This window comes from Glandiceps talaboti, chromosome 11, assembly GCF_964340395.1.
Source record: "Glandiceps talaboti chromosome 11, keGlaTala1.1, whole genome shotgun sequence".
In the NCBI taxonomy this organism is placed as follows: domain Eukaryota; kingdom Metazoa; phylum Hemichordata; class Enteropneusta; family Spengelidae; genus Glandiceps; species Glandiceps talaboti.
The window spans coordinates 1945811-1972635 of record NC_135559.1 but is presented as its reverse complement, the minus strand read 5'-3'; the positions used below and the strand labels follow the sequence as shown (position 1 = coordinate 1972635).

Sequence of the window (26825 nt, the reverse complement as noted above, 5' to 3'; positions counted from 1 at the left end):
CACAAAGTTACTCCCAGAGACGAATAAAAGCTGGTTGGTGAAGAACATCACATCAGAAAATTTAATAATGTTAACAATACCATAAACCTAGATGTTTCCCTAACTTTGCTGCGAATGAGAAAACGTGTAAATATGCAGTGCTCGAAGTATGACTAGGGTAGCGCAATTATTTTGTTGAATACATCTTCCGCAAGTGTAATTATATTACCCTCCAATATTTTTCTTCAGTTGACCTAAAGGTGTTGCTACAGCATATTCGACACAATTTGGTACTTTCCTTGGCTGAATGACAAAATATTAGAAAATAATGTATCAGTGCATAATTTTAATCTAACCAGAAAGGGTACGTTCTGAGTACCTTTTACCAAATCTGTTTGCACAGAATGGGACAAGTTTGGTTTATAATTCACCAACATCTTTTACATGTTTTTTTTATATATAGGAATGGTTTCTGTTATAGACGATATCGTTGGTAATCTAACCACTGCCTTACAACAGAAAGATATGTGGAAAGATACAATCTTTATTTTCATCAGTGACGTAGGTTTAACAATGTAACCTCTTTACACAGTGATGTTTTGTTTGTTTTCACATTAATGGGAGCTTAATATGTTGTAATATGCTACCAGTCAAGCTATGTAAACAAACATGTATACGTACCCAATTTAATCGCGCGCGCACACACACACACAATCCCACCCACTACATGGCCTCTCTCTTTACAAGGGGTGAAAATGACCAGCAAAAAGGAAACCAGGAAACAACGATTTCTCGTACATATTTGAAAATCTATTTCTTTTACAGAATGGTGGCCCTTCTCGGGGTGGAAGTAATTATCCATTACGAGGCTGGAAAAATACTCCATTTGAGGGCGGTATCCGAGTTCCCGCCTTTATCTACAGTGAATTGCTTCATAAAACAGGATATGTAAACAATGAGTATGTATTAAATCGAAATAATATTACATAACAATGTAAATGACAAAAGTAGACAATTCGTGCACACTGCTGATGGTAGATCAATATTCGCTCCTTTATTTTCATAGGATGATTCACGTCGTTGATCTCTTTCCAACTCTGCTGTATTTGGCCGGCGTTGAATCTGGTAAGTTTTGAGAATTCAAATTTCTTTACCGACTGGAATACCCAGGTTTCAATGACTAGATCCCCATTTGATCTATCGAAAATTAAAGATCGAATAAGCTGAGTCCCAAACCCAGATTTTTGCAGTACTGTCCATCAATGTTTTGAATTGTTTTGTTTTCATGTTTATATATGTTACATATTAGTTGCCATCTTGAATATCTTAAAACCTTCAATGATGCCAGACTAGCACTAAGTGGACCACAAACTGTAAAAAGAACATTGGGCAGACGACAGTGCTTGGTTTCATACTTTGGCGCCAAAACAACACATAACTGATGCCATCCTTCATCTGTAGAGAAAATTCTACCTGATTTTGATGTGTGTTCCTTTGCAATAATAGCAATATTTGTGCGTCGATTCTTATAGCTGTAAATTTGTATCACTCCTTTCGATAGTAGAGGAGGGAAAGAAATACAATACAATAGAATTTTTTTAGTTAAGTTGACATCGACAATGAACTTCGTCTCACTAGGCAAAACTATAACAAACGTTGTTACATTTCAACGCCTGATGCGACGAACAGTTTTACCAAAATCACAACATTTTCTTCACGTGATGAATTGAAATGAAATGAATTGAATTGAGTTGAGTTGAGTTGACTTGACTTGACTTGAATTGAATTGAATTGAATTGAATTGAATAGAACTTTATTTCACCAGAAAAAGAGAAAATAACATAAAACAATAAAATATATACAATAGCTAATAATATTGTACCTATAATAAATGTTTACAATAAATGATAGTATGTACTTAAGCAACCAATCGGCGATCCGCACCTTTAAACTTTAACAATTATAATTGCATTGTTGTCAAATCAGGCATTAACATGTAACAATTGATTGTGTATGATGTTTTATGAGCCCAGACTCTTAACTGATTTCTAATGTAATCCTAGATTCACAAATAGACGGTGTCAACCAATGGGACACTCTCTGTAATGGCGAACCAACCAAACGTACAGAATTTTTCATCCATACTCATCCAACCGATGGTGCTTCGATCAGGTTTGTCATTTAATCTCAGTCGATTAGTTTAATTTGTTCTTTTCACTTCATTCATTTGACTGAATGTCCAGTCTCATTATTGTGATTGGTTGACAACACAACACAACACGTGTCATATCTTTTTCTAACTACAAGAATATAATTAGCATAAACAGCCTAAGGTGTAAAACTTAATTATATATCTTTCCCACTATATTTACATTTTTATTTTGATTAAGACACTTTTGAGATGATTCTACGGGAATGAGAAATATTCCTAGAGACAATATCAGATGGTACATTTTATTCTGAATAGTGAGCCAATCTGTTGCCAAAGACTGAAGTGTGTAGTCGATAATTTCAGGCAACAACTTTCAAGTTTGTGTTTGGGAAAAACATTTCATAAATAATAATACGACAATACTCTTTTCTTGATTGAATTTCAAAGATCTGGAGATTACAAATATATGGAAGGTATAAGACCGTTACTTGGCAATGAGCGTAATCGGAAAGGTGTGTTTTATTAATATTAGATGGACCAATCCTTTATTCCATTCTCAAAGATATACATAATGCGGTCAGTGAAAGTAACTGGAGATGAAAATTAAGAATCCCAGAGAGGACCAACGAGGTGCATTTGCCTGGTAACTGATCATAGTCCCTTGAACTGACAAACATAAATGCAAGTTGATGGTACGAGGGACACAAAAACAAACAGATATATATCTTGTAAAATATGAATAGATGTAGATGTGTGTGTGTTGATATAGACTGTATAAAAATGTACAGGGTATCTGGATTTAACAATATGAACAGAAAGAAGAGAAGAAACCCAAAAGACTAAAGCAATTTACTGACGCAAGTGTACTCCCGCAAATAAATAAATCTTATTTAGGTATAAACGTTAACAACGTAGATGACGGAAAACAAATCAAAGAAATATCCATGTCACAACAGTAAGACCATCAAAAAATGAATCCATTCAGTGAATGACTCATTGACGGCCTTGTTACTAAAATTCAAATGATGCTCTTCAAATATGTTTGACTCTACCATTTCCAGATGGATGGGCTGCACCTCCAGAGGACGAAAATGCACCTGTGCCAGATGTTGAACTTGGTCCTTTGAACATAAATACTACTTATTTGTTCAATGTGAAAGGTAGGTTAATATCAAAGACTATATAGTCAGTTCTTGATAATTGCTAATATCACAGTAGAAATGACATCTTTGGCATTTCAAAAGTTTAACATTTTTCGACATTTGATGAGTGGAATTTTCATATGCAAAGACATAGAACATTTTCAATAATTATGTAATCAATATTACTGCGACAATATCATGATTTGCCATAGCTATGTTATCGATAACTAATGTATATGGTCGTCTATGTTCCTGTCCTGACCGTTATGTAACTGACATAGGTGACTTTCCTTTTCAGATGATCCTTTAGAAACTACCAATCTAGCTGAAGAGCCAGAGTACAAAGCAATAGTACTTGAACTGCAGCAGAAGATAGATACTTTTCTTGATGAAATACCTCCGATGATAGAAGGTGAAGGAGATGAAGATCCAGCTGCTGATCCGATGAATTACGGTGGCTTCTGGACACCAGGATGGTGTTAGGTTATACGAAAGAATCAAAGCCCCAGTAACTGTACAGTTATGTTTCTCTTATATACATTGCTCCTTGCAACACTACAACAAACCTTTCCTGCAAATGATTCAGACAATCTAATGACGAGTTCAATATAAAATAAAGAACTTGCTCCCAATGAAGTTGAATTAAAAACATTTATAGTCCCCGTGCGTGCGTCTTTCCGTTATCACCTGTATCTTAGAAGTGCGTGGGTTGATTTCAATCAATCCTGGCACAAATATCAGATCATGCTATAGTCAATAGACTTGTATTTGTAAGTTTCGGCTCTGTACAAAGGACCTACGTCAGGAATCTAAAAAAGAACAAATTCACGTTTTCTAACGTTTGATCCAAATTTTACCAATAAAAGAAAGTCCTTACAATAAAGAATTTTGTGTTTGAGTCAAGTTTGATTATAATGCTAGGTATTATCTGCCTCACAGCTGTTCACACACGTATACAGAGGGTTTATTGGCGGCTTTGAGTATTGTGTTATAATTATTGAATAGCATTTTCAAAGTGTTTTTGTTATGTTTCAAATAAATATCAAATTAATGTGCAAAGTACAAGTTGGCTACTCAATGTCATTTGTTTTGTTGTGCATATACCTGCATTGTTTAATTCTATCAGTCACTTTTCAACGATTTTGTTTTGTACATGGGGTACGATTCAAGTGTCTACACCAACACATATCAAAGAAGTATACAGTGAATAAATAAATACTGCTAATACTGTATTAAATGAGGTGTACAAACGTAGGTCGAATAGCTTTCTAAGAAGGAAAGTTCCCATCACGTTTCAAGCAATAACCCTTTCTCAAAAACGAAGGTTAAAGGTTAGATAGTTACGTCTACCCTATTGTAATTAATGAATCATCATTCTGTTCATGCAAAGATCCGAATTTTTCCAGAGCATTTCAACTTTACCAGAAACGATTATTTGTGTTCAAATGCCAAAGAGGGCGCTAGTTAAATATCCGTTATAGAACCTAAACTTCTTCTATTACTATGCTCTATTACTGAAACTAACCTAATTGTTGCCAATAGCATTACGTTACGTCACAGCAATTCAAATGAATAAACAAGACCACACAGCAGACCTTAAACCCACTTTACTGATTGCTGCAAACGATTGACCGGCGCTTTCCCTGCGATTGAAATCATATTCGATATAATAACTTTTCCAGTCCGAGTACTACACGTACAGTGCACAGCCAGGACAGTGTAGTCTCTTCCCCAAGCCAGATTTATTCGCATAGGATTACCGAAACGAAAATTAACAACATGTTCATGTTGGTTATCAACATACATCGTAATTAAAATCAGTTGAAGTGTTTTGATACAGGCATGAAGTAATAAAAATACTCTGACAATCAGTTCTGAATAATTTATTGTTTAACATATAGATTAACAAATTATCAAAATGATTGACATGTGTGTGGTTACCATGACATTAATGTAATATAAATATAATACATTTAACTACCATATAATAACAGGTAAATATAAAATGTATAGCAAACAATAGCATAAATTAAGAAGAAATATTGGAGTAAAATATACAAACTAAAACAAACTAAATGAAATTGGTAGGTCTGGTTATAGAAATAACTTACTTCTCACACCAGTTCAATCAAGTTTTTGGACAAATACTCGAATAATAATGAAAATTGACTACATTATAAATATGTCAATACTTTAAAAGTAAAACATATATGACCGCTCAAAGCTCTTCACATAATCATATCATAATAATCATAATACTTTCGGAGCGAAAATGTTACCCAGTTTAAATTCGAATTCTGGAATGGGTGTTTTCATCATTATCTCCCTAGATAGGTGGATTCCATCATTATGTCTGGACTTATAGTATACCACTTTGTGATTTAGTGTTAATGAAAAAATGGACACAGAGGGCGTCAAGCACGCAGCATAACAGTATTTTAGTTTGACGAGTGTTTTTGTAGTTCGTAAACTTTCTCTTTCGGCTGCAAGATAATCGTTATATTGGTCCATTCCCTTCGATAGAGGTTTGCAAGTTAAATGTTGTCTGTCCACCACTATAACAAACAAAACAAAGAAAGAAAGAAATATATATATATATAACATTACTAAACAATTAGATATTATTCCGCAATGTTACAAAGAAAGTACTGAGTGACCTAAGGGGCCTTGTCACTAGGAGTCACTAGACGAGCATTGACAAAACCCTTAGGTCACGAGTATCTTATCGACTGAGTGAAGAAAAATACTAGTCTTCAGCAAGCATAAATTATGAAAAATCTCGGACAATTTCGAAAATCCGCAACTTGGAAACCACAGTTGTCAAAAATATGGTGTCGAAGCTCGTACATGCTTTCAAATAGGAGGTCCAACTTTAAAAAAAATCGGGAGTAAAAAGTTTACATGAGTGAAACGGAGGTCAAAACTGCGATGCATATGTATATATACCCTTACCATTAGTACCCCTGGGATGTAACTTAGGTTTGTGGTGTGGAAAAGTAACAAGGTATAGAGACATTGTGAAATAGTCAAAGCAATACTAGCACCATCATGATTATTCGTCATCATAATTTGATTCATATCAGCCGCTGCCACCCACTACTTACCTGTTAATTGTCTTTTCGTCACCCCAGTTAACTGTATAAAAAAGTGTTTAAAACGTTGGTAAGTTAAAAGGAAATGAAAGATTATAACAGATATTTGTAAAGATATACAAACAGTTTGACTGGTTAGGGCGTGTGAAATTAATTTACCATCAAAGACGTGGAAAGCTAAATTTGCCGTAGTATGTGCATTCATTCATTCATTCATTCATTCATTTATTCATTCATTCATTCATTCATTCATTCATTCATTCATACATACATACATATATACATACATACATACATACATACATACATATATATATACATACATACATACATACATACATACATACATACATACATACATACATACATACATACATACATACATACATACATACATACATACATACAAAGTAGTAACTCAAACAAGGAGTCCACTTTTCCATGAGAATTTCTTTCTTTGATTGATTTTCGAAAGTTCTTGCCAGTGATACCTTATGATTTCATTGCTAGTTAAACGTTAAACTCTTCATTTTTGGAGTATCCAGAGAGTGTTCTAAATTTAGAGCAATTTAATGCAATGAATTACTGTATTGAATAACTATACATAATTAGTACCCATAAAATACATAATGGGGCCAAAATAGATAGAGGACATATGTAGTTGCACGTACCTGCCAATGCGAATAGTATAACGATAAGAAGTAGACAGAAAAAAAGAACAATCACATATATTAACTTGTAGGTGAGAGAAAATCTCTTCTGCCGAGACATGTTATACTGATTATCAGCCTCGAGATATCCAAGTACATCCTTGCTTGGGGTAATGTTACAGGTAGGAGTTGTAGTGGTTGTAGTAGTCACGTGATTTACGCATGGTCCTTCATCATCGATTGTAGTTGAAGCATCTACAGGAACGTCCGCGGTTAAACCATCGATATCACTTAGAGAACCGGCAACACTTTCAGTTGCTTGGTCTGTAGTGGTACTTGTAGTGATGGAGGGATTAGTTGTAGTATCTACAGGAATGTCCGCGGTTGTACCATCGATGTCAGTTAGAGAATCAGCAACACTGGTAGTTGTAGTGATGGGGGAATCATACGAAGGTGTCGGAGTGATAGGTTTATTTTCGATGATTATAGTCCGCTTTGTGGTGCCCTTACGAACTATAGTTGTAATGGTGGTTTCATCACTCTCCGTAATGTCCATGGTATCATCATTATCGGTAGATATTGTTGAATCAGGTTTGGCGTCGACACTTATAGTTTCAGGTGTAGTGCCAGTAGGATCTAGAGTAGTGTTAGGACTTGATCTGATATTATCATCAACATCATCAGTGGGGATGCCAGTAGTAGCACCAGCAGTAATATCATTATTAGGAACGGTGGTAGCCTCGGTGTCGGTAGTGGTAGTTGATCCTGTAGTACCAGCATGAACTACTAGGTTGGGAAATGGGGTATCTTCACTCGTTGTATTGGTCGTAGTGGTGGGGTAAGGTGAGGCGTCACCATAGTGAGGTGTGCTAGCAGGAGTGGAATCCAAAGTCACTGTGGAAATTTCGCTGGCTCTCCTCTGGGGTGACGTTGTTTTCGTATCGTTCTCGGGAACATGCACATCTGACTGGTCGGTATTGACAGGTGTTGTTACATCGTTAACTCGTACATACCCAGCGACATCATTAATTACCTAAATGAACAAACATTTTTTTTAGACAAAACACTAACGATGACAGTCAATTTTCTATTTCAAAAAGTTCGATAGCAAATTCTTATCACGTAATTGATAAGTGTTCTCTCTTTTGTGAGGCCTCACTAAAATTACAATAAAATGACCTCTGCCTCATTTAGTAGCAAATGAAATGTGGAAAACAATAGCAGCCATGATACTACCAAGGAATGCTATTGTATTAAAATTACATACTAAGTTGCATTGACTTTGCAATTCTTAGAATAAGTTAGCTTTATGAAACCAATTTCACAGCAAATTCGTCAATCAAACATAATATTTCTATCTATTACAGGAGTAATTTCTCGATACTACTGAGGGGTGTACGTGTACTTGGAGTTGTCAGAAGCTTGGCCACTGATCTGTTGTATTAAAGGGATCTATTGACACATGATTACTTTTTCTCTTGTTATATTGATATGATTTTGAGTTTGTGGCAAATAAAATACTATATATATATATATACATTATAAACATACAGTGTTATAAATATTTTACCATACATATCTACTCTCTAAAGTCGTATGTTCAGTCTATATTGGATACATACTAGAACACTGTTTTGAATGCAGTGCATGTGTTCAGTAAGAGCATTAGAACACATGTTTAGAACATTTAGAACAGATTTAGAACATATAGTGTCTTTATTTGAACACATATGTTCAAACTGATATGAATTAGAGCGCTGTTGGTGCTTTTGCACACTGTAACACGTTTTGAACAGAGAGTATGTGTTCAGAGCAAGTACACAGAATGCATGTGTTCAGGAAACCAGACCAAACTGAACATTTGCGACGCCTCCTATAGCGTCAAAACGTTTAGAGTGTAGCTAGCTACAAAAACTCTTACCTCTCCGTCGGCCAGTTTCGTTGACATAGTGTAAACGCTGTATATTGTCACTGTAGTGTTTTGCTGTGCCGGTATTTACTTGGTATTTGATTTTAGCCGCCTACCTACATACCTATCTGTACTCTATTAAGTCAGGTTCAATTGAAAGAATTTGTTCTACAAGCACATGTTATGTATTAATCTATTGTCATTTATCAGAATGTATGAATACTATGATGTACAATAAAGAATATGGCAAAGCCCTTTATCATCCAAAAATACACACTTACATAACATGTAGTTTTATACATGTACAGTGAAATTTTTCCACTGATTTTGCCGGTTCTCTTTTCGTTATATAAATCACAATGAAAATAGTACTTTGAAATCAAATTGACTTTCATCACCTATAAGTTATCTTGTGGATCCTTAATTGAATATCTTGACATGCTTATTTTCGTGTTGATGGTACCCACCCCACCCACCACCCCACACAAACAGAAGGACCCCTGACTGTACTGTAAAAGTAGATATTACCTTAGAAATGTAACTGTCAAATCGTGTTGATGATACCCACCCCACCCCCACACACAGGAGGACCCCTGACTGTGCTGTAAAAGTAGATATTATCTTATAAATGTAACTGTCAAATTTTGTTCAAATAATATCATCATGATTGTAAAGTGACAACTAACGTTCATTTTGGTAATTGTTTCTTACAGTGGCGTTATTATACTAGAAACATCTGCCACCAGTTCTTAAGTATTTGTCTTGAAGAAACATTGAGTGCTTTATCGTTGTTCTGTTCAGTGCTGTGATATATTTTTCCGATGAAATTAAAAGTCGATATATTTATTTTGGGACTCGGATTCAGATTGAGTTTAGGTAATAGAGTCCAATCACACTGAGTCAGCTCTGAAAATATTGGAGTGTAATTTTTTTGTAATATATATAAATTTAGATCATGGTTATTCAATATATTTGTTAATATTTTGTGTAAATAGACTAAACGATATTAGCCGGAAAGTCGAAGATACTAAAAGAGTGTTCGTAATTTTAGCACAGCTGATTAAGTCGATTGATCACCCCCCCCAATAAAAAAAGAAAAACAAAACAAACTAAAAAACAAATGAAATAATAATAATATGATAAATATACAAAACACGATAGTATACACATTATAAACTAGAAAAATCATTCTGATATTTATTCAGCTTAAAATTGTAAAGCCATGCAAAATTAGATTACTTCACTCAGTACAGGCTCACAAATACTCAGAATACACAAAGGTCCTACTACGAGAAAAGTAGTGCGTTTGTCAATGTTGTCATTTTACCTCTAATGTTTCGGTAAATTAACCAAATGAAAATTTTCTCCGCAAAAATCAATCTGTATTTCTAATTCTATCCATATATACTTCCACATGGCAAGAGATGATGATAGATGGTGATATAACAGCTAATCCATAGATATATCAATTTCATGATGTTAGCGTATGTACCTCCTACGGTTTTGGTGGTGATCAGCCCTCCTCATGTACGGCGGATTACCATCCCATCCCTAGAGACACAAACGCCTGTGTATTGGGGTTGTAACATATAGTCCTTGGCAATTTGGCTGTCTGACATCGATTTTCTATCTATGATCTATTTATAGATAAATCACGTGTTCATTGACCTTATTAGCAAGGGGAATTTAGTAGATTATCTTTGAGCTTCTGATCAAGTCAGCTAACATCGATTTCGAACATTGGAGTAATGACCGTCCTGTCAGTGACCGATGGCGAGGCGAAGGGCTATTTGTGAAACAAATAGCCCTTCGCCTCGCGATCGGTCACTGACAGGACGGTCATTACTCCAATGTTCGAAATCGATTGTCCGTTTCAAATAATTCAACAATCAAATACAAATGCACATTATTAAAGGTGATTGTCATGATATATGTATGATACATTGAAATCTCCACAATATTACATGTACGAAGTTATACAACGATATCGATATACAAATAGCTGACACGGCGTGAATTGGTTGTCTTTGTACAGGTGGGAATACAATAACTTACTTACATGTATGTTCCCTCGGGAATTTTCATGTTTGTATACCAGTTGATAGTATTGTGAACATTATTTATAACAATTTCTCTAGTGACGAGTGTTGAATGTAAATGTCATGTTTTTTTAATGAGACATGCATGTGAATGGTACGGACATAATATTTCTAATATTATACCCAGTAAATTGTCCTCTTCACTGTCTCTGAGTTCACCAAGTTTCTACGTCCATACTTGATAACGAAAACTCAATGAAATTCATCGCATATATTTGAATCGTAGAATAATAAAGAATCCATTGATCCACCGTCGACACCACTGCTACATTGACATCAGCAGTACATATCCGAAATTGTTAATATCCGATTTCATTTAACAAAATGATTAGTTCAACGTCAGGTCATAGTATAGTCTGTCAGTTACCCCGTGACGGGGCGCCCTCACACATCGACCATCCCCTCCCAGTGATAGGAGGCCGGTGAGGGCGGAACGTCACGACGTATCTTACAGTCTAATCACAGTATAAGCCTATGGTTTGATAGTCAGCCTCGGTCCGGTCAATGCCCTTGCTAGTCCATGAATGATTGTTGGTACTATACCATTTTGGGCCCCATGCCTTTGCTGAAAGCACAGAATCTATATTAGATGAATAGTACACTGGTCTTGACATTTATGTCCTTGGCACGAAGTGTACTCACTCACTTTGACATGTTACTGGGTATGTTCTCATATTGTATGTAAGCTAGTTCGACTATAGCATAACCATTCTCCATTAACATGCCATTATAATTGTGTTATAGACAACTGACTTGCTAAGTTTCGTCCACGTCACACACTTCTCGGCAGAGCAATGTTTGAACACTATATCCATTCGTCGATGATCTACTGCGATGCTACAACTGCATCTATCTACATGCCAATTACAATGCCAATGCAATCCAGCCAGCTACAAGCAGAATGCCTCCTTGTGGTGAGTATTTCCCGGGATATTTCCTCGGTCCCTCAATGCCATAGAGGGCATCTAGATAACATGTTCCTGAGAATAAGACGATGCCGCCAGATAAAAGACTGCCAGCCTGTAAATAAATAAATAAACAAACAAACAAACAAACAAATAAATAAATAAATAAATAAATAAATAAATAAATAAATAAATAAATAAATAAATAAATAAATAAAAATATATATCTGTATAACCAATATGCTGTCACGGTTGATTTTCACATTGTGAAATTACTCTTTTTTGTGTGTGGTCAATACAAGTATTTTCCTTTTTACTTTATTGTATTGTATTGTATTGTATTGTATTGTATTGTATTGTATTGTATTGTATTGTATTGTATTGTATTGCATTGCATTGCATTGCATTGCATTGCATTGCATTGCATTGTATTGTATTGTATTGTATTGTATTGTATTGTATTGTATTGTATTGTGTTGTATTGTATTGTATTGTATTGTATTGTATTGTATTTATTGTACTGATATCTGAAATTATAGATAAGGTTACAATAAAGTTTATTATTATTAATATTATTGCTTAATAATGAATTAATAAGTATTTTATTTGTGTACAAAAATGGACACGCTTCTATATTTATCCAGATTCAGCGTCAACCTGTTTCAATGCACGGCAGTTTACAAGTTGAGGGATGTCTTTGAAATAATTATCACTACCCTACTCATATTTTGATTTAAAAAGTAAACACCAAATAACATTTCGCTTCTGGAACAGGTGCTGTGCATACCCTGTAACATTCCAGTGGTACAGGTATGTGTTAGTAAAGACATGACTGTAACACAACTGTAGCAACAGAGGTGTTGCTACAAGGATGTATACATTTACTGTGAGTTGACTGCTGATACATTGACGTGATCTGATGTGTACGAATATATTTGATGTCACAGTATACTTGCTGAATCTCCAAACCAACTGATACTTACAATGAAAGGTTGTCCACAGAGAGGAACAGCAAGCATCGCTAGGCTGGTAATAAAATGGTAATTTTTAGCCGTATCAAAAACCTAAAAATAAAAAAGAATGATGAGGCAACATTGATGTAACAAGTATAGACACGCAAAGTCCTATTCGTTGATAAAATGAAAATTTTGAAGTAAACGAAGTGTTTACATTTGTTCGTCAAAAAGGGAATACCAAATTTTCAAATTTCAAATTATTATTTATACTTTCAAATTAAGACTAAAGACATACCTTTTTGAGAGAGCTTATCTGTAACAGTTTCTATTGTAAAGCGCCAGTGAGCATCATTGATGGATACTAGGCGCTATATAAATATTTTATTATAATTATTCTATACTATTATTACCACTCCAGGAAATAAAGGCGTTTTCATTCACTTTGGGTTCTGGAGAGTCGTTTTTATGATTCCACATTACCTAACATTAGATGTGATTTCAGAGAAACAGCAAGAAGAAGTTGTCCCTCATTTGGAGATCTATGCTGTGAACCACATTGCATCATGGGAGTCAGCAGAAATGTTTATGCAATGGTTGAACAATGAATATTCATGATATCTTCATTAAAGGTCGTAGGCACGCAGGATACATGAATATTAATTGTTGCCTATTTTATAAACATTTATGTGTGGTCTACAGCCACAATCTCAAATTGAGGGACAACTTCAACTTGGCGTTTACTTAAAATCGGGAGTAATGCAGGTGATGTAAAACCAGTGACTCTGAAGAACCAAAAGTTAATGAAAATGCCTTTATTTCCTGGATTGTCGTTACCCCTTAAAACCCTCGCTGTGTTACTCTGTCCGCGTACGCATTCTATTACGTGTACGTAGGGTTGTTACCTACGAGTGATAAATTCTATGTATTGGTAATATAATTACTGTCTGGATCTATTATTCAATACTAACAATATTCCATTAATGATGTTATTGTAATGAGTGTTAGTCGCTCGTAAATGTATCATATTTCATCTACAGAATAGTTATTTTTCTTTATTGTTTTCGTCTAGTATTAACATTGTTATCACAACTACGAACACAACAAAGAACATAGCATTATTAATTATAGTTTTATACAATAATTTGTCATGGTTGTCATGGAAATTATTAATGTAAATTAAACATTATGTTCCAGTTTAATCATGCTACAACCTCGAGATGATATTAGCATTACAGCAGAGACTCCAGCTAGAATCACCTTACTGTACACCAGATGGCTTTACTTGGACGAGCAACCGGATTCTTTTATTATTGTGTTTCTAAATTTAAAACTCCGGTGATTGTTTTTAATCAGGTTTCAAATAGAATGCCGGTGATTAATGGAATATCGCATGATTGTAAAACAGCGAGTTTCGTGATCACCCAAGATCAGAAGATATTTTCGAAACTTATCTTAAAATCTTAAAATCACAGATATTTTGATATCAAATGGTAAGGTGAGCTTACACACAAAAGGAGAACCTTAAGCTTCGTTGTCAGTCGAGATGTTATTTGATGTGGATGTGGATAAAACAATAGAAAGCAAGACAACATCAGAAGTTAACTAACAGGACTATATGACAGAACAGTAATTGACACAACGATATGGTATACCGATGTTACTACGCATGCGTGTTTCAATTTAACTGACCTGGTGTCTAAAGGTATCCTGTATGTTGGTCTTGAAATCTGTAATTATAAAAAAATAAGTCAAATTTGTATATTAAAGTTGTATGTCTGACTGACTGACTGACTGACTGACTGACTGTGTGTGTATGTATGTGTGTGTGTGTGTGTGTGTGTGTGTGTATGTATGTATGTATGTATGTATGTATGTATGTATGTATGTATGTATGTTCTCAAATATTCCTCGCAATAATCATTATTTTAACAACATTTTGAAACAAACTCGTGTTTTAAATAAATTTTGACATTAAATTAGACAGGCTGTATCATGGGAAATAAGGAGTTAGTTGTATATGTGATAACACCTCTTGTATATAGTAGTGTTCTAATTTAATATGCCATGTAATTTCAGAATTTAGATTTGACAGCCTTGTTTAGGAGCCTGTATGAGAAACTGTAGCGATATATGTCCTCTCTCATGTCTGCAGCATTTCGACCATAAACAGGATTGAATACAATATATATAAGCTCATTATGTCGCCGAGTGTAGTGCGAAATAGATATGATATTTGGCTACTCGTAGTTAGTTCCATTACCTTTAACGAATGAACTTGTGAATGACGTCATTCAAATCAACTTACTGTGAGCTCCATATGCACCAATCAGCACTGCCGATGCTCCCGACAGAGCACCTACACGGAAGAAAAACTTGCCAGCAAACGAATTCAGCTTTGCTAACTTCGACGCCATGTTATATCGTTCTACACACGCCGATGACAACAACAACGCACGTAAACCACTTTGAATGTCATCCGAGGTCATTTATAGGCCATCGGTTAGAACCGTTACATCTATCCTGTTAACGTCTATATTAATTTCATTTCAAATTATTGTGACGTCATTAACATCTTTGATATATTTTATGACTTTAAAATTAACAGACAGAATTGTGCATAGAATGTAAGAAGTAGAGGAAGTGTGAGTCTGTTTTTATGTAGACTTTACACAGTTGTCGTCTTTGTACATCTCTTGTTCTTGGTATTTTAATGTGTAAGATTACATGTATGTTTTTCTGTGTTCTTGCAAGACAAATATCCCCGTGAGGGATAATAAAGTAAATTATAATTACAATTGTTAGTAGATCTATGTGGACGTAAATATTTATTACAGAGAAATTAGTTATTCATGCGATCATGAAACCTTACCACACGATTTAACGTGGAAACAAATGGACGTGTAATTCAGAAAGGTCTGGAATTGTCAGAGATGGTTACGTCATCGCTGATTTCACAATTTCCAAGTGATTTTATCACATATTAATACACATTGATAGACATAAGGTTACTAAACTATAAATGGGTCATCATTGCATCGTATAGAGACCCCAACTATCCTCATTTCCATTGTCTAAGCCCCTACAGACTGACAGCCATATTTTTCAGTAAACAGATGTAGAACAAAGTTAACTTGATATATTTTGACGTATTTTAAGCGACAACCAGCAAAAATCACAAAAAAAATATCCACGTTGTGAAAATAGTCGCGTGGATAACTTGGAATAAAATGTATGTATGCACTAGTGGTCTGAGGTATGTCTGTCTGTCTGTCTGTCTGTCTGTCTGTCTGTCTGTCTGTCTGTCTGTCTGTCTGTATGTATGTATGTATGTATGTATGTATGTATGTATGTATGTATGTATGTATGTATGTATGTATGTATGTATGTATGTATGTATGTATGTATGTATGTATGTATGTATGTATGTATGTATGTGCGTGCGTACGTGTGAGAGATACTTGGATTTCAGACAGATAGACAGGTCGGTAAGTAGGTAGGTAGGTGGGTAGGTGTTTGAGATATAACGGGTGACTCTGGACGGAGATATATTGATTATATGCAGATTTATAGATTAGCCAAAATGCCATTCAACAAATAAACGTGTCAGAGTAGAAGAAAGTAACACACTGTTTGTAAAATTTCACTACATAAACCGTAGACGTTTTGGTCTTTGTAAACTTCGAGAATCATTATTATAGAACTATGTCATTACATGAATGTTTATCGTAAACCGGACCATTGCACAGTATCTCCTCAATAGGAGAAGCCGTACGTGTGTCGCAGTGTAAGTTAGTTAAAAGTAATACTGTGTAAATCGTGTTCTTATCTTGTACCATTTATTCGTGTCTTGTACACCACATATGTGTAAGTGTGCGTGACGGCGGCACATTGATTCAACGCAGGTGTGCTGTTTCCATGCTATCGCAACCCTCTTGACAGAGATACATGACTAATACGCCAGTCGCTGCTGCCAAATACACATAGAACCATTGACCTTTGCGTCTTTGTGTTCGAAATAACTGATGAACAGAAGAGAAAGAAAATAAACGTCGTCCGCAACCACCTAAGACTACTGCTACTGGTGTTACGCCGTCAATATTTATCTTACTAACAGTAGAATATAACCCGATCATTTTGTTTTCAAACGAAGGCCTGGGGGTGTGTTTGACTGGCGAGGGAGAAACCCAGTCGCGTCGCGTTATTCACTGTCCGATGTGTACCAGCGACCTGACCACCAGACCAGAGCATAAAAGGTCAAAATAAATCTTTGTGTGTAGTGTAGTACCAGTGCATAACGTCCAAGGACTTTTCTTTATTAGGTGTGTCTCTCATAAACGCCGCTGGTATATGGATGGATATGGTTCGATGCATTGAAAAACAACTCTGCCTTAAAAATCCTACTTTTATCAAAAGTCAACCAAGACTTTTTGTGTTTCCAAATTCCAAATATTTGCCCACTGTGTTATTTTACCACATATTCCTCCCATAATGCTTGTTTTTACCATTAGTTTCCTTTATCTAATAATGTTTGCTCAGAGACATTGGACAGAGAACGTCTATAATTTGCTTTCAAATTTCAAATTTGGAGTGTCATCGTGTCGACCGAACGACGAGTGTCAGAGCTGATTTATTGCACCACGAACCCCCCCCCCCACACACACACACATACACAATCAGCAATTCCCCGGATGTAGGAGGACATCAGCAGTCTCGGTCTCCTTTCATAACGCAGGTTATATAGTTATTGCCTATCGACATTGTCACATTCAAAGCCTGAAAATAACAATTGCTCTCATGCTTCACCAAATTGCTAGTAGACAAATACCGCCAACCAGTTACTTTTTCGTTCAAAGGCTTTCAGAAACAATGCGACGAGGTACATTGATATGTAAATCAGAAACTCGAGGAATTTACCAATGCAAAACATGCTGGCACAAAACAAGGACTGAAGCATGCTGAAAAACAATTTATCATTCAACCGTCAATTTGCATCTGACCTGCTACTCTCTACTGTATGTGTGCCCATTCCAACTCAGAGTCAGTTAGACATTCGGCACGTGTACGTGAATTCAGGTCAATGTAGGTAAGTTGTCGATTTATTTCTCTGACTTTCTGTCATTCAAAAACCATGCTGATCGTCCTAGTCAATGGATGTCCCATCATGCCAGGTAGAAGGCCACTTCTACCTCCATGGTCCCAGTAATCCCATAGTATGGAAATAACGATTACTAGTATTTCCAAGTTTCCAACCCAAAATCAAGCGGCTAAAGTGTGAAGGCATCACGACCTTGATTTTTCATATGTGGGTTGTATACACAGTCACCATAATACATTTTTTCTTTAGATGGTACGTTTATACTATACATGCATACATTATACAATAACGCCCAGTGAGTATGTGTGTGTGTGTGTGTTTGTGTGTTTGTGTGTGTGTGTGTGTGTGTGTGTCAACAAGAGACTGTGCATCTGTAAATGATACATGAATACCAACGATCTCATTTACGAACAGGTGGTCGACGTGGAGAGGCAACGGAGCTCAGTGTACATCGAGAGACCACGAATCGAGCTCAAGGTTCACTATTACCTCTCTGTCCGGGTAGACATACCATGGTCATGGTGATAAATGCACGTGTAATTACATAACTTTGTCGATATATAAACTATAGCATATATGTACACACACACACACACACACACACACACACACACACACGCACGCGCACGCACAAGTATGGATACACCCATGCTTTCAGGATCTACAGTGACACAGGTATTACATACAACTCGGAGTCTCCAGAACACCCCACCCCAACTAACACAACAACAGTTTTAAGAAAAACAATATAATATTTAATTATCTCGAAAAAGAAAACCCCCAATCTATCCACTATGACCACAGACAAGTAACGATACTTGTTTGTGTTATGACTGATGTTGGCCATGAACGTTACAGATGTTAAAATGCTGGCATTGTGTTTGTTGACAATACGAGTATGTAAATTACCATATGAATAGTGTATTTGAAAAGGGTCGATCATCTCGTGGCGAAAAACAGCACATTGCAGAATTATATGTGGTTACCTTTCTCTCTCTGTGTTAAGAAAGTTTGCTTTATCTTTGTGACAAACTGACTTTTAACTGCACTGAGTACCAAACTCTCAAATTATTAGTATTTAAAGATTATGTGTATGGGCATGACAGAGTGATGGGAATCGCATTCTAGCATGATGATGGTGAAGCTGGACAGGAAAACTCGACCAGTAATGAAAAGTAATATATCAATTTAATATAAATATTAAACACCAACGAGCAAAGTTTTGAAAGCAAAGTATATATTTTGTTGTTTCTGTTATGTGGTAAATTGATTTTTATCAGAACTGTAGGTGATCAACAAAGACAAGACGTGGGTGAACTTGAAGACGGTTTGAATTGTCTTCGCCGGGAAAGACATTTCCGTCAAAAGTGACAAATAATCATTAGATGTACACTGTTAACTAACTCTGGCTACTTCGAATTAATACTATTCAGGGATTACCGTTGGCTGGGTTCTCTTGGAGTAACACCGTGATGTGTAACCACAGACTGTTACTTGTCTGTGATGAAACGGAGAAGCATCACAGCTAGTTATCTCATGAATATTCAGCACAGTACAGTACAGTACAATGAATACACTCACACTGCGAAATGGTATAAAGTTATAATTTCCACAAATCTATTAATAAACCATATACTTAATATCGTATAGTATGACATAGATGATGGGGATCTATGAAATGTGTTTGCAATGTTCTGTGTCCGAGTTTATTAAGCCACTGTTTGGCGTACTGGATTCTCGAGTGGAAACTTGGTAAACAGGCCAGGACGACGATGTTTTGAATGGATTCTAAAGCAATGATTGGGGCCAGTCAATTGTTAACTATTTACTTCTACTATACTGCATTGACATGTGTATCGGCTTTTTTGTTGATATAGGAGTTGATCAGAGCACACTTGCCAGCACCCTGTGTCTATTATTAGAATGGCCTTGTAACATTCTGTCAAGGTACTGTGATGTTACTTTAGTGGCTCATACCATGAATCTATTTAGATACTTTTTATTTTTATTTATTTATTTACCATCCAACAGGCATTGCCCAATAACAGGAGGAAAGTTCAGTGTTAGTGCAGGAGGAAACCGGAGTACCCGGGGAAAACCTGCGTTGTTCGGTAGAGTCAAACTGAGCGACACTCTTCTTACTTACAGGCGAACCCAGGCTGCAGAGGTAAGAGGCGTTCGAGCTACCGCTCGGCCACCGACAACCCTATACAGGCCTATACCACAGCTATCACGGGGACAGAGCTTATACCTCTGACCAGATAGTGGTCTGACCTTATACTAAGCGGTCGAAAGCCAAAAAGGTATCCAATCTTTCATTCATTCATTGATTCATTCATTCATTCATTCAGGTATTGGTATCATCAACGAACGCCATACCTGGTGGACACCCGACCCAACATTCATTAGGTACTCATCGTATTGCAGAGTTATGCCAACTATTTAACCATTGTATCAATTCTTACGGTCACAATTCCATTCATTTTATAATTAAATGGAGAAATTCCTGACTTGAAAAATAATTTGAAATTTTCATGATCGTTTTACTATTATACATTAATTTTGATCTGACTGTCTTTTTTATGGTGTTATCACGTATTTAGGAGGGACCTTGAATAGCAAACTTTCGTATACAAAATCACCTACTCGTAACAGATGAACCGTAACTATTGTAACCGTTTCTTATCACGTTCAAGGAGTTAATTTATTCACGCTAAAAGGAAAAATTTCCAATATCGCAGTGTTGGATCGGAACATATTGTATTAAACCATACTGGACTCAGAAATAGTAAAAACAGTCAATATGTGTTTAGTGGTCTGTATGTACATACCCATAGATACACAGCGGTAAAGTGTCATCCGTAACGTGTGACCGTAACACACGGTATTAATAGTCTGATTGTGGTGTTAAATCACGTAGATTTCAAATACTTGTAGATTTATTGTTCACCTCACGCTCCGTCTTTCTGTCGATAAATGTAGTATAGTCTGTAAACCTGTCAAATGGAATTCTATTTGCACTGTAATAAAGGGTTCCAGTGACGACATTCTCGTTAAATATCAATTTTCCCATATCGAAACACATGTGTCCTTAATCGTTGAAGTGTAAATTTTAACAGCTATGTCATGTTACAAGGGTAATATAATACAGTAGTAGATTTTGTATTCTCCAGAATTTGACACATTACACAATATATTATCCAGACGTGATCCACAGATAATGCTTGAGTAGTTCTCGTTGAGTGACATTATGTATTTTCACCTCTGGAGAGTGATTTCTCAGATCATCACGTGACACCGAGAAATGGTGCAATACAACACAATACAACACAATATAAACGCACACTACATACCTACCTACGTTCGTATGTATGTATGTATGTATGTATGTATGTATGTATGTATGTATGTATGTATGTGTGTGTGTGTGTGTGTGTGTGTGTGTGTGTGTGCGTGCGTCTGTCTGTCTGTCTGTCTGTCTGTCTGTCTGTCTGTCTGTCTGTCTGTCTGTCTGTCTGTCTGTCTGTCTGTCTGTCTGTCTGTCTGTCTGTCTGTGCACCCACCAATTCATCCATCCATCCATCCACCTATCCATCCATCCATCCATCCATCCACGCATCCATACATGAGGCATTCGTAGGCTGTGTTGATTCCTTATGTTCAAATCTTCTACTTCACAATTTCAAAATGAAGTTTTTTATTTTCTGTATTACAGACTTATCATGATTTCAATACTTTGAAGACCTAATGACGTCATGGGTAGACATCGTGACATCAGAGTACTCAGCCTTGTCATGTGATCATGAGTCAGATCAATGTGCTCACCACAACCAAATAACCAAGGATAACTTTTGAAAGCAAAGATGGCAGCGCCACGAGTTCGTTTACACAAGAAGAAATTGACCCGTTTATTCATCATTTGTGTCATTCTGATGTCTGTGACAACTTTTATCTCCATTGGTAATCTGGTCTCACTGGTGAACCCAACATATAAACCGATATCCTTATCAGGATATAACGATGAAATAAAAACGAAAGAAAATAGTCAACAATTTATGAAGGCCAGAAAACTTGAATCGTATAGAACCAACTCAACGTATGAATTTATGAGAAATGACGTTTTCCATATTTCACCTAAATCTACTATTCTTGATGTTTTGAATATTGTTTCGTACAAGGAGAACTCTGTTCAATCGTTTGGACAAAAATGGAGGACGCCCTCTATGGGTGTTTTGACTCAAATTCCCGGAGGATTTGTTGCTCATGATGGTAGTATTTACGATAGTACAACAGTGTGGACAGCCAAGGTAGGAAAGCATTTCTTAAACCAAACCAAAGAAACAGATATCAAAATTTATACAGCTCTCCTTTCCTTTGCGAATATCAACCAAGACACATTTGAAGAACAGGTTCTTTATATGCTGCCGTTGCTGAATTTTACTTGTGACTTTATGCAGACTACACCAACTTTACGAGTTTTGGTGAAATCACATCTGGCGGTGGATTTGCTTATGCATTTCTGTATGTTGGACAACTGGAAAATTGTATATATGAAGGAAAACCAGGTCTATACTGCAGAGAATGTCTACTTCCCGAGTTTTTACCCAAGTAGTCTACCGTACCAGCGAGGATTTATACCGCCAAATACGCTTAGGTTTTTACGGAATAAAACGCCCTCAACGAAGAAAGGTGATATAGTTCTGTACTTGAGGGAAACTGGACCATCCGCGCTGAGTTTAGAAAACGAGGATGAGATACTACGTGTGATTGACGCAACGCTACCGGAAACTCTGAGTTTAGTTGTATGGTGGGCTTCGGGCAATGAATGGTGGGAAAATAGTGAGACTTTTTCACAAGCCCACATTGTCATATCTCCGCATAGTGATAGTTTGAGTAATATCGTGTTTTGTTATCCAGGGTCCCATGTAATAGAAATAGTTCCGCTTGGCTTTGACTGCCAAAAGGGGTCCGCAAAGTGTTACCCTGGCCTGTCAAAAGCACTAGCACTCAATCATTGGACAATGTCAGCTAGTTATGTCAAAGGTCACACTGATGTACTAACCATGGCACCTGGTGGTATTTTAGAGCCTCTGAGCATAATTCTTGACGAGTCAGAAATTTTTGACAAAAAATGTAACATTTTACAAACTTTTTACGAAGAACGACATCTGTTTAGTCTTCGGCAATCATCTACTATCCTCGATGATATTTTGTTTAGAGGTGGTTGCAAACTACTTATATTTGGTGTTAGCAGAGATGTTAAATTTTGGCTCAATGCCAACACTGAAGGAACGACTACATTTGTAGTTGAAAATACATCCGAATTTCCCGCCACCGAAATTGGTGCAGTGGGGAATTTTAGTACGGTTGTAGCAAATTATAGAACTGACGAAGCTAACTGGAAAGATTTAGTCAATAATGAAACATCACTGATGGAGGACTTTCCAAAAGACTTGAAAGGAACTGTATGGGATGTCATTTTGATTCGTTCCACCACCACCGTACGTTTCACAACTCAGTCGGGTAGTATGAAGCCGATATATTGGTCAACTCAGTTAGTCAGACCTGGTACAACTGTGTATGTTCACAATTCAGAACGCATTATACAGATTGCATTTTGTATGAAGTACCTTGGCGACTCTGTACTATGGGTCGATGGTAAGGATGGAGCTATGGCGAAATTTGAACCATTCCAACTCTAGTTACATGATCATATAACAATGTTCTCACCGACCACCATCACGAACACTATCCACACTTTGTCAAACTTTCGTGTTATTGTCTTTACAGTCTGTATATTTTCTTGCAACTGTGCAAGGAATGACGTCTTCATCATAGTCCAAAGACAAAACTCTAAACAGTTGGATGATGTGCGAGAGTATGCATATGTGTGTTGTTACTGTAAAGTTTTTGATGCACAACCAACCTTATGTTAATCGAGAAAAGTTCGTCAGCATGGTATTTAGTTACTCCTCTAACCGATTTTTAGTATAATAGTTGGACTTTTCTGTCAGGAATAAACAATCATTTTGATTACAGGTCGCTAAAAATAAAACCAATATCCAATACATATTAAAATCACTGGCAATGAGTTTGGACAAACACCACCATACAACACTCTACTAAGTTTTCAACAACAAAAAATATTTTCATTTTTTTCATCACCACAGTAATATCATAAGCATGGATATTCCTGTGTTTATTGAATCTTCGCAATGGGTGTTATCGCGTTCCTCCATCATGTTAATTACCTCAGGCTATTACATAGACGAATTTTAGGAAAAGGGTGAGTTGGGTGGGGGGTTACTCAAAAAGAGGGAGAAGATGAATCAGGGGCTTAGTTAAATTCTGTAAGTAAGGCTAGGGGTTCTTATATTTTCAATAATTTTTGGCAATTTCTCCGAACCCCCCCCCCCCGCCCTAGGTTATTTTCTAAACTCCTATTCCGTATAGCCGTAGTGAATATCCATTTCTAGTACATTTACTTCAAATAATCACCGTGGTTAAGATTTTTTGTTGTCATGACAATTCCTTCATCTTATCCTAACCTACTGGTAATTCCACATTCATTGGCAAGTGGGTTAAATGATTAATCCTAATTATTTGCAATGAAGAAGAAATAACAAATTTCTCCCAACAGGGAACTTGCAAACCCGTCATGTTGAATGTTGCATCATGGGAAATGCGATAATAAATTCTAATCAATTAGTATTGTAAGCAATGTTGATACATTGTTTTAAACCACAAATGATCAATTTATAGTCACCCTGACCATTGTGGCAGGATTATGTTATCGGTAGCTCCAAATTAGGTAATACGATAACCTCAGATAATCCCATAGTCCTCAGTTTGTATCTGAGCATGCTCAGTCTGGATTGCAAGTTCTCTATTAGAAACACACCCGTACTGAATATTACTGTTATTATAGGGGATAAAAGGTATATGCATTAAAACGACGGAAAATATTGCTTTTTATTTAAAATGGCGTTTTAAAGCAAACCCGTACCGTACCCACGGCTTACGTACATCTGAGGTTCTATTCAACTCTATTAATGATTAAGCCCCAGCTCCGCACATGACAAATAGAAGCTAACCGCTTGATGGCGCTATCATGTAATGCAACTACCTCTATAAATAAAGTCGGAAATACTCGTCGACATATAGTGTTTTCAGCCTAAAGACACACAATTCTCTGATCTGCCTTGCTTTAAATCAATACTCAAAGACGATTTTCACAAATGATGAGTAATTTGAAATTATTATTATTCACTTCATTTTTATTCGAGATAATTTTAGCGTGACTGGCCAATTTGTCAATTATTCGAAGTAAAAATATACACCAAAAAGCATACCAAAAGCTAGGACAAAACGTAACGCACAAAACAAAAGAAAGAAAATATCACACAAAATGGTAAAAGGGGATAGATACAGTCATACAAATGTACACAATTACAATACAGTGTATACAGTTACAAGTATTTCTAGTGATAAACTAAGAAGCTGTTTTACAGCCTGTAAATGTACTGCCACAGTTATTACTTACGTCAAGTGGTAAGGAGTTCCATGAAGTCGCGCCCTCGGTATATACATTTGACTTGTGGCTGTTCTAGTGTTTCTACAGTGAGTGTTGCTTACTAGAGTAAACATACTTTTAAGCTAGCCCGTTGTTAGATTATGAGATTATGATAAAAGAACAAGGGACCCAATATTATAGATCCCTATAGGGCTCCTGTTTTGACAAGTCGGATAACCGAAATTGTTACGATTTTTTATACTCTGCAAACACAAAGCTATACGCCGCTTACTGTTTCCTTGACAACTGTGAGTATCGAGTGTAACCAAACTCAATATATCGATTTGGATTATCTAAATGCAATAGTCTTCATGGGGTTGCATTTTGAAGGATTTGGATATAGCATAGACAGGCCATGGCCAGTGACAGTCAAGATTCCGTTGGAAGTATTACTCTTTGCAAAGTAATATGTCTATAGTGTACGTGAGTGTGTGTGTGTGTGTGTGTGTGGGGGGGGGGGGTTCTGTGATGCAAATATGTACTCCGTCGTATGCTACGAGTGCTAGCGTGCCACAGCGCCAGCGTCCGTGGACATCCGAGCTAACAGATCGCAAACTGGTTTTATCCTAAACTCGTCCCTTTAAAGTAAGTTGCCAGTAAAATGCTAAGAGGTGGGTCATCACAAACAAACAGACAAACAAACAAACAAACAAACAAACACTAATACTTACTCTTGGTATGACGCAAGAAATGGTTTTATTACAGATATAGGTACATTGTATATAGTCTCGCTGCCAGACTCGAGACTATCGTCCCTAATCTGTTTACCGAGCGGCCCAGCCGCGAGAAGAGAGGGACCAGTCCCGCCGCTCGGTAAACAGATTAGGGACGATAGTCTCGAGTCTGGCAGCGAGACTACATTGTATATAGCGGGCGGGCTAACATTTGCCATGATAATCGACTCACTCTACCAAGTAACACGATAAGACACATCTTTCATTCAAGAAGACAAACATATATTGCAAAAAACGTAATTCATCATTTTTTATCTACACTATTTCTTGTCCTAAGAAAATCAAAATCTGTAAGTGACGAGATGTTGCTTGGTACTACGAGTTACATTTTAAGCGCTCATAGAAGACGTTGATCAATTCAAACATAATAGCAATGAACTTTTCTTGGCCGATGCAGACTTGACAACAAAAACATAATAGAGTTGCAAATGTCGAACTCGTATCTATTTTATTTTTGTACATTGCACTTTCCAGAATACATTATTATATAATTCCTAAGCTACAGCTCGTAATAGGCAGTGCATCCCAAAGACTACAAC

General features: G+C 36.4%; 1 protein-coding gene across 1 annotated transcript; it reads right to left on the bottom strand.

Moving 5' to 3' along the window:
* Positions 1-10775: 10775 nt before the first annotated feature.
* Positions 10776-15303, bottom strand: LOC144442565 (transmembrane protein 256 homolog). The gene is made up of 4 exons (XM_078131945.1): positions 15190-15303; positions 14574-14611; positions 12912-12992; positions 10776-12043 (listed from the first exon to the last, which is right to left on the bottom strand). Exons 1-4 carry the CDS (start codon positions 15296-15298, stop codon positions 11888-11890), a joined length of 384 nt encoding a protein of 127 aa, XP_077988071.1. The 5' UTR covers positions 15299-15303; the 3' UTR covers positions 10776-11887.
* Positions 15304-26825: the final 11522 nt, after the last annotated feature.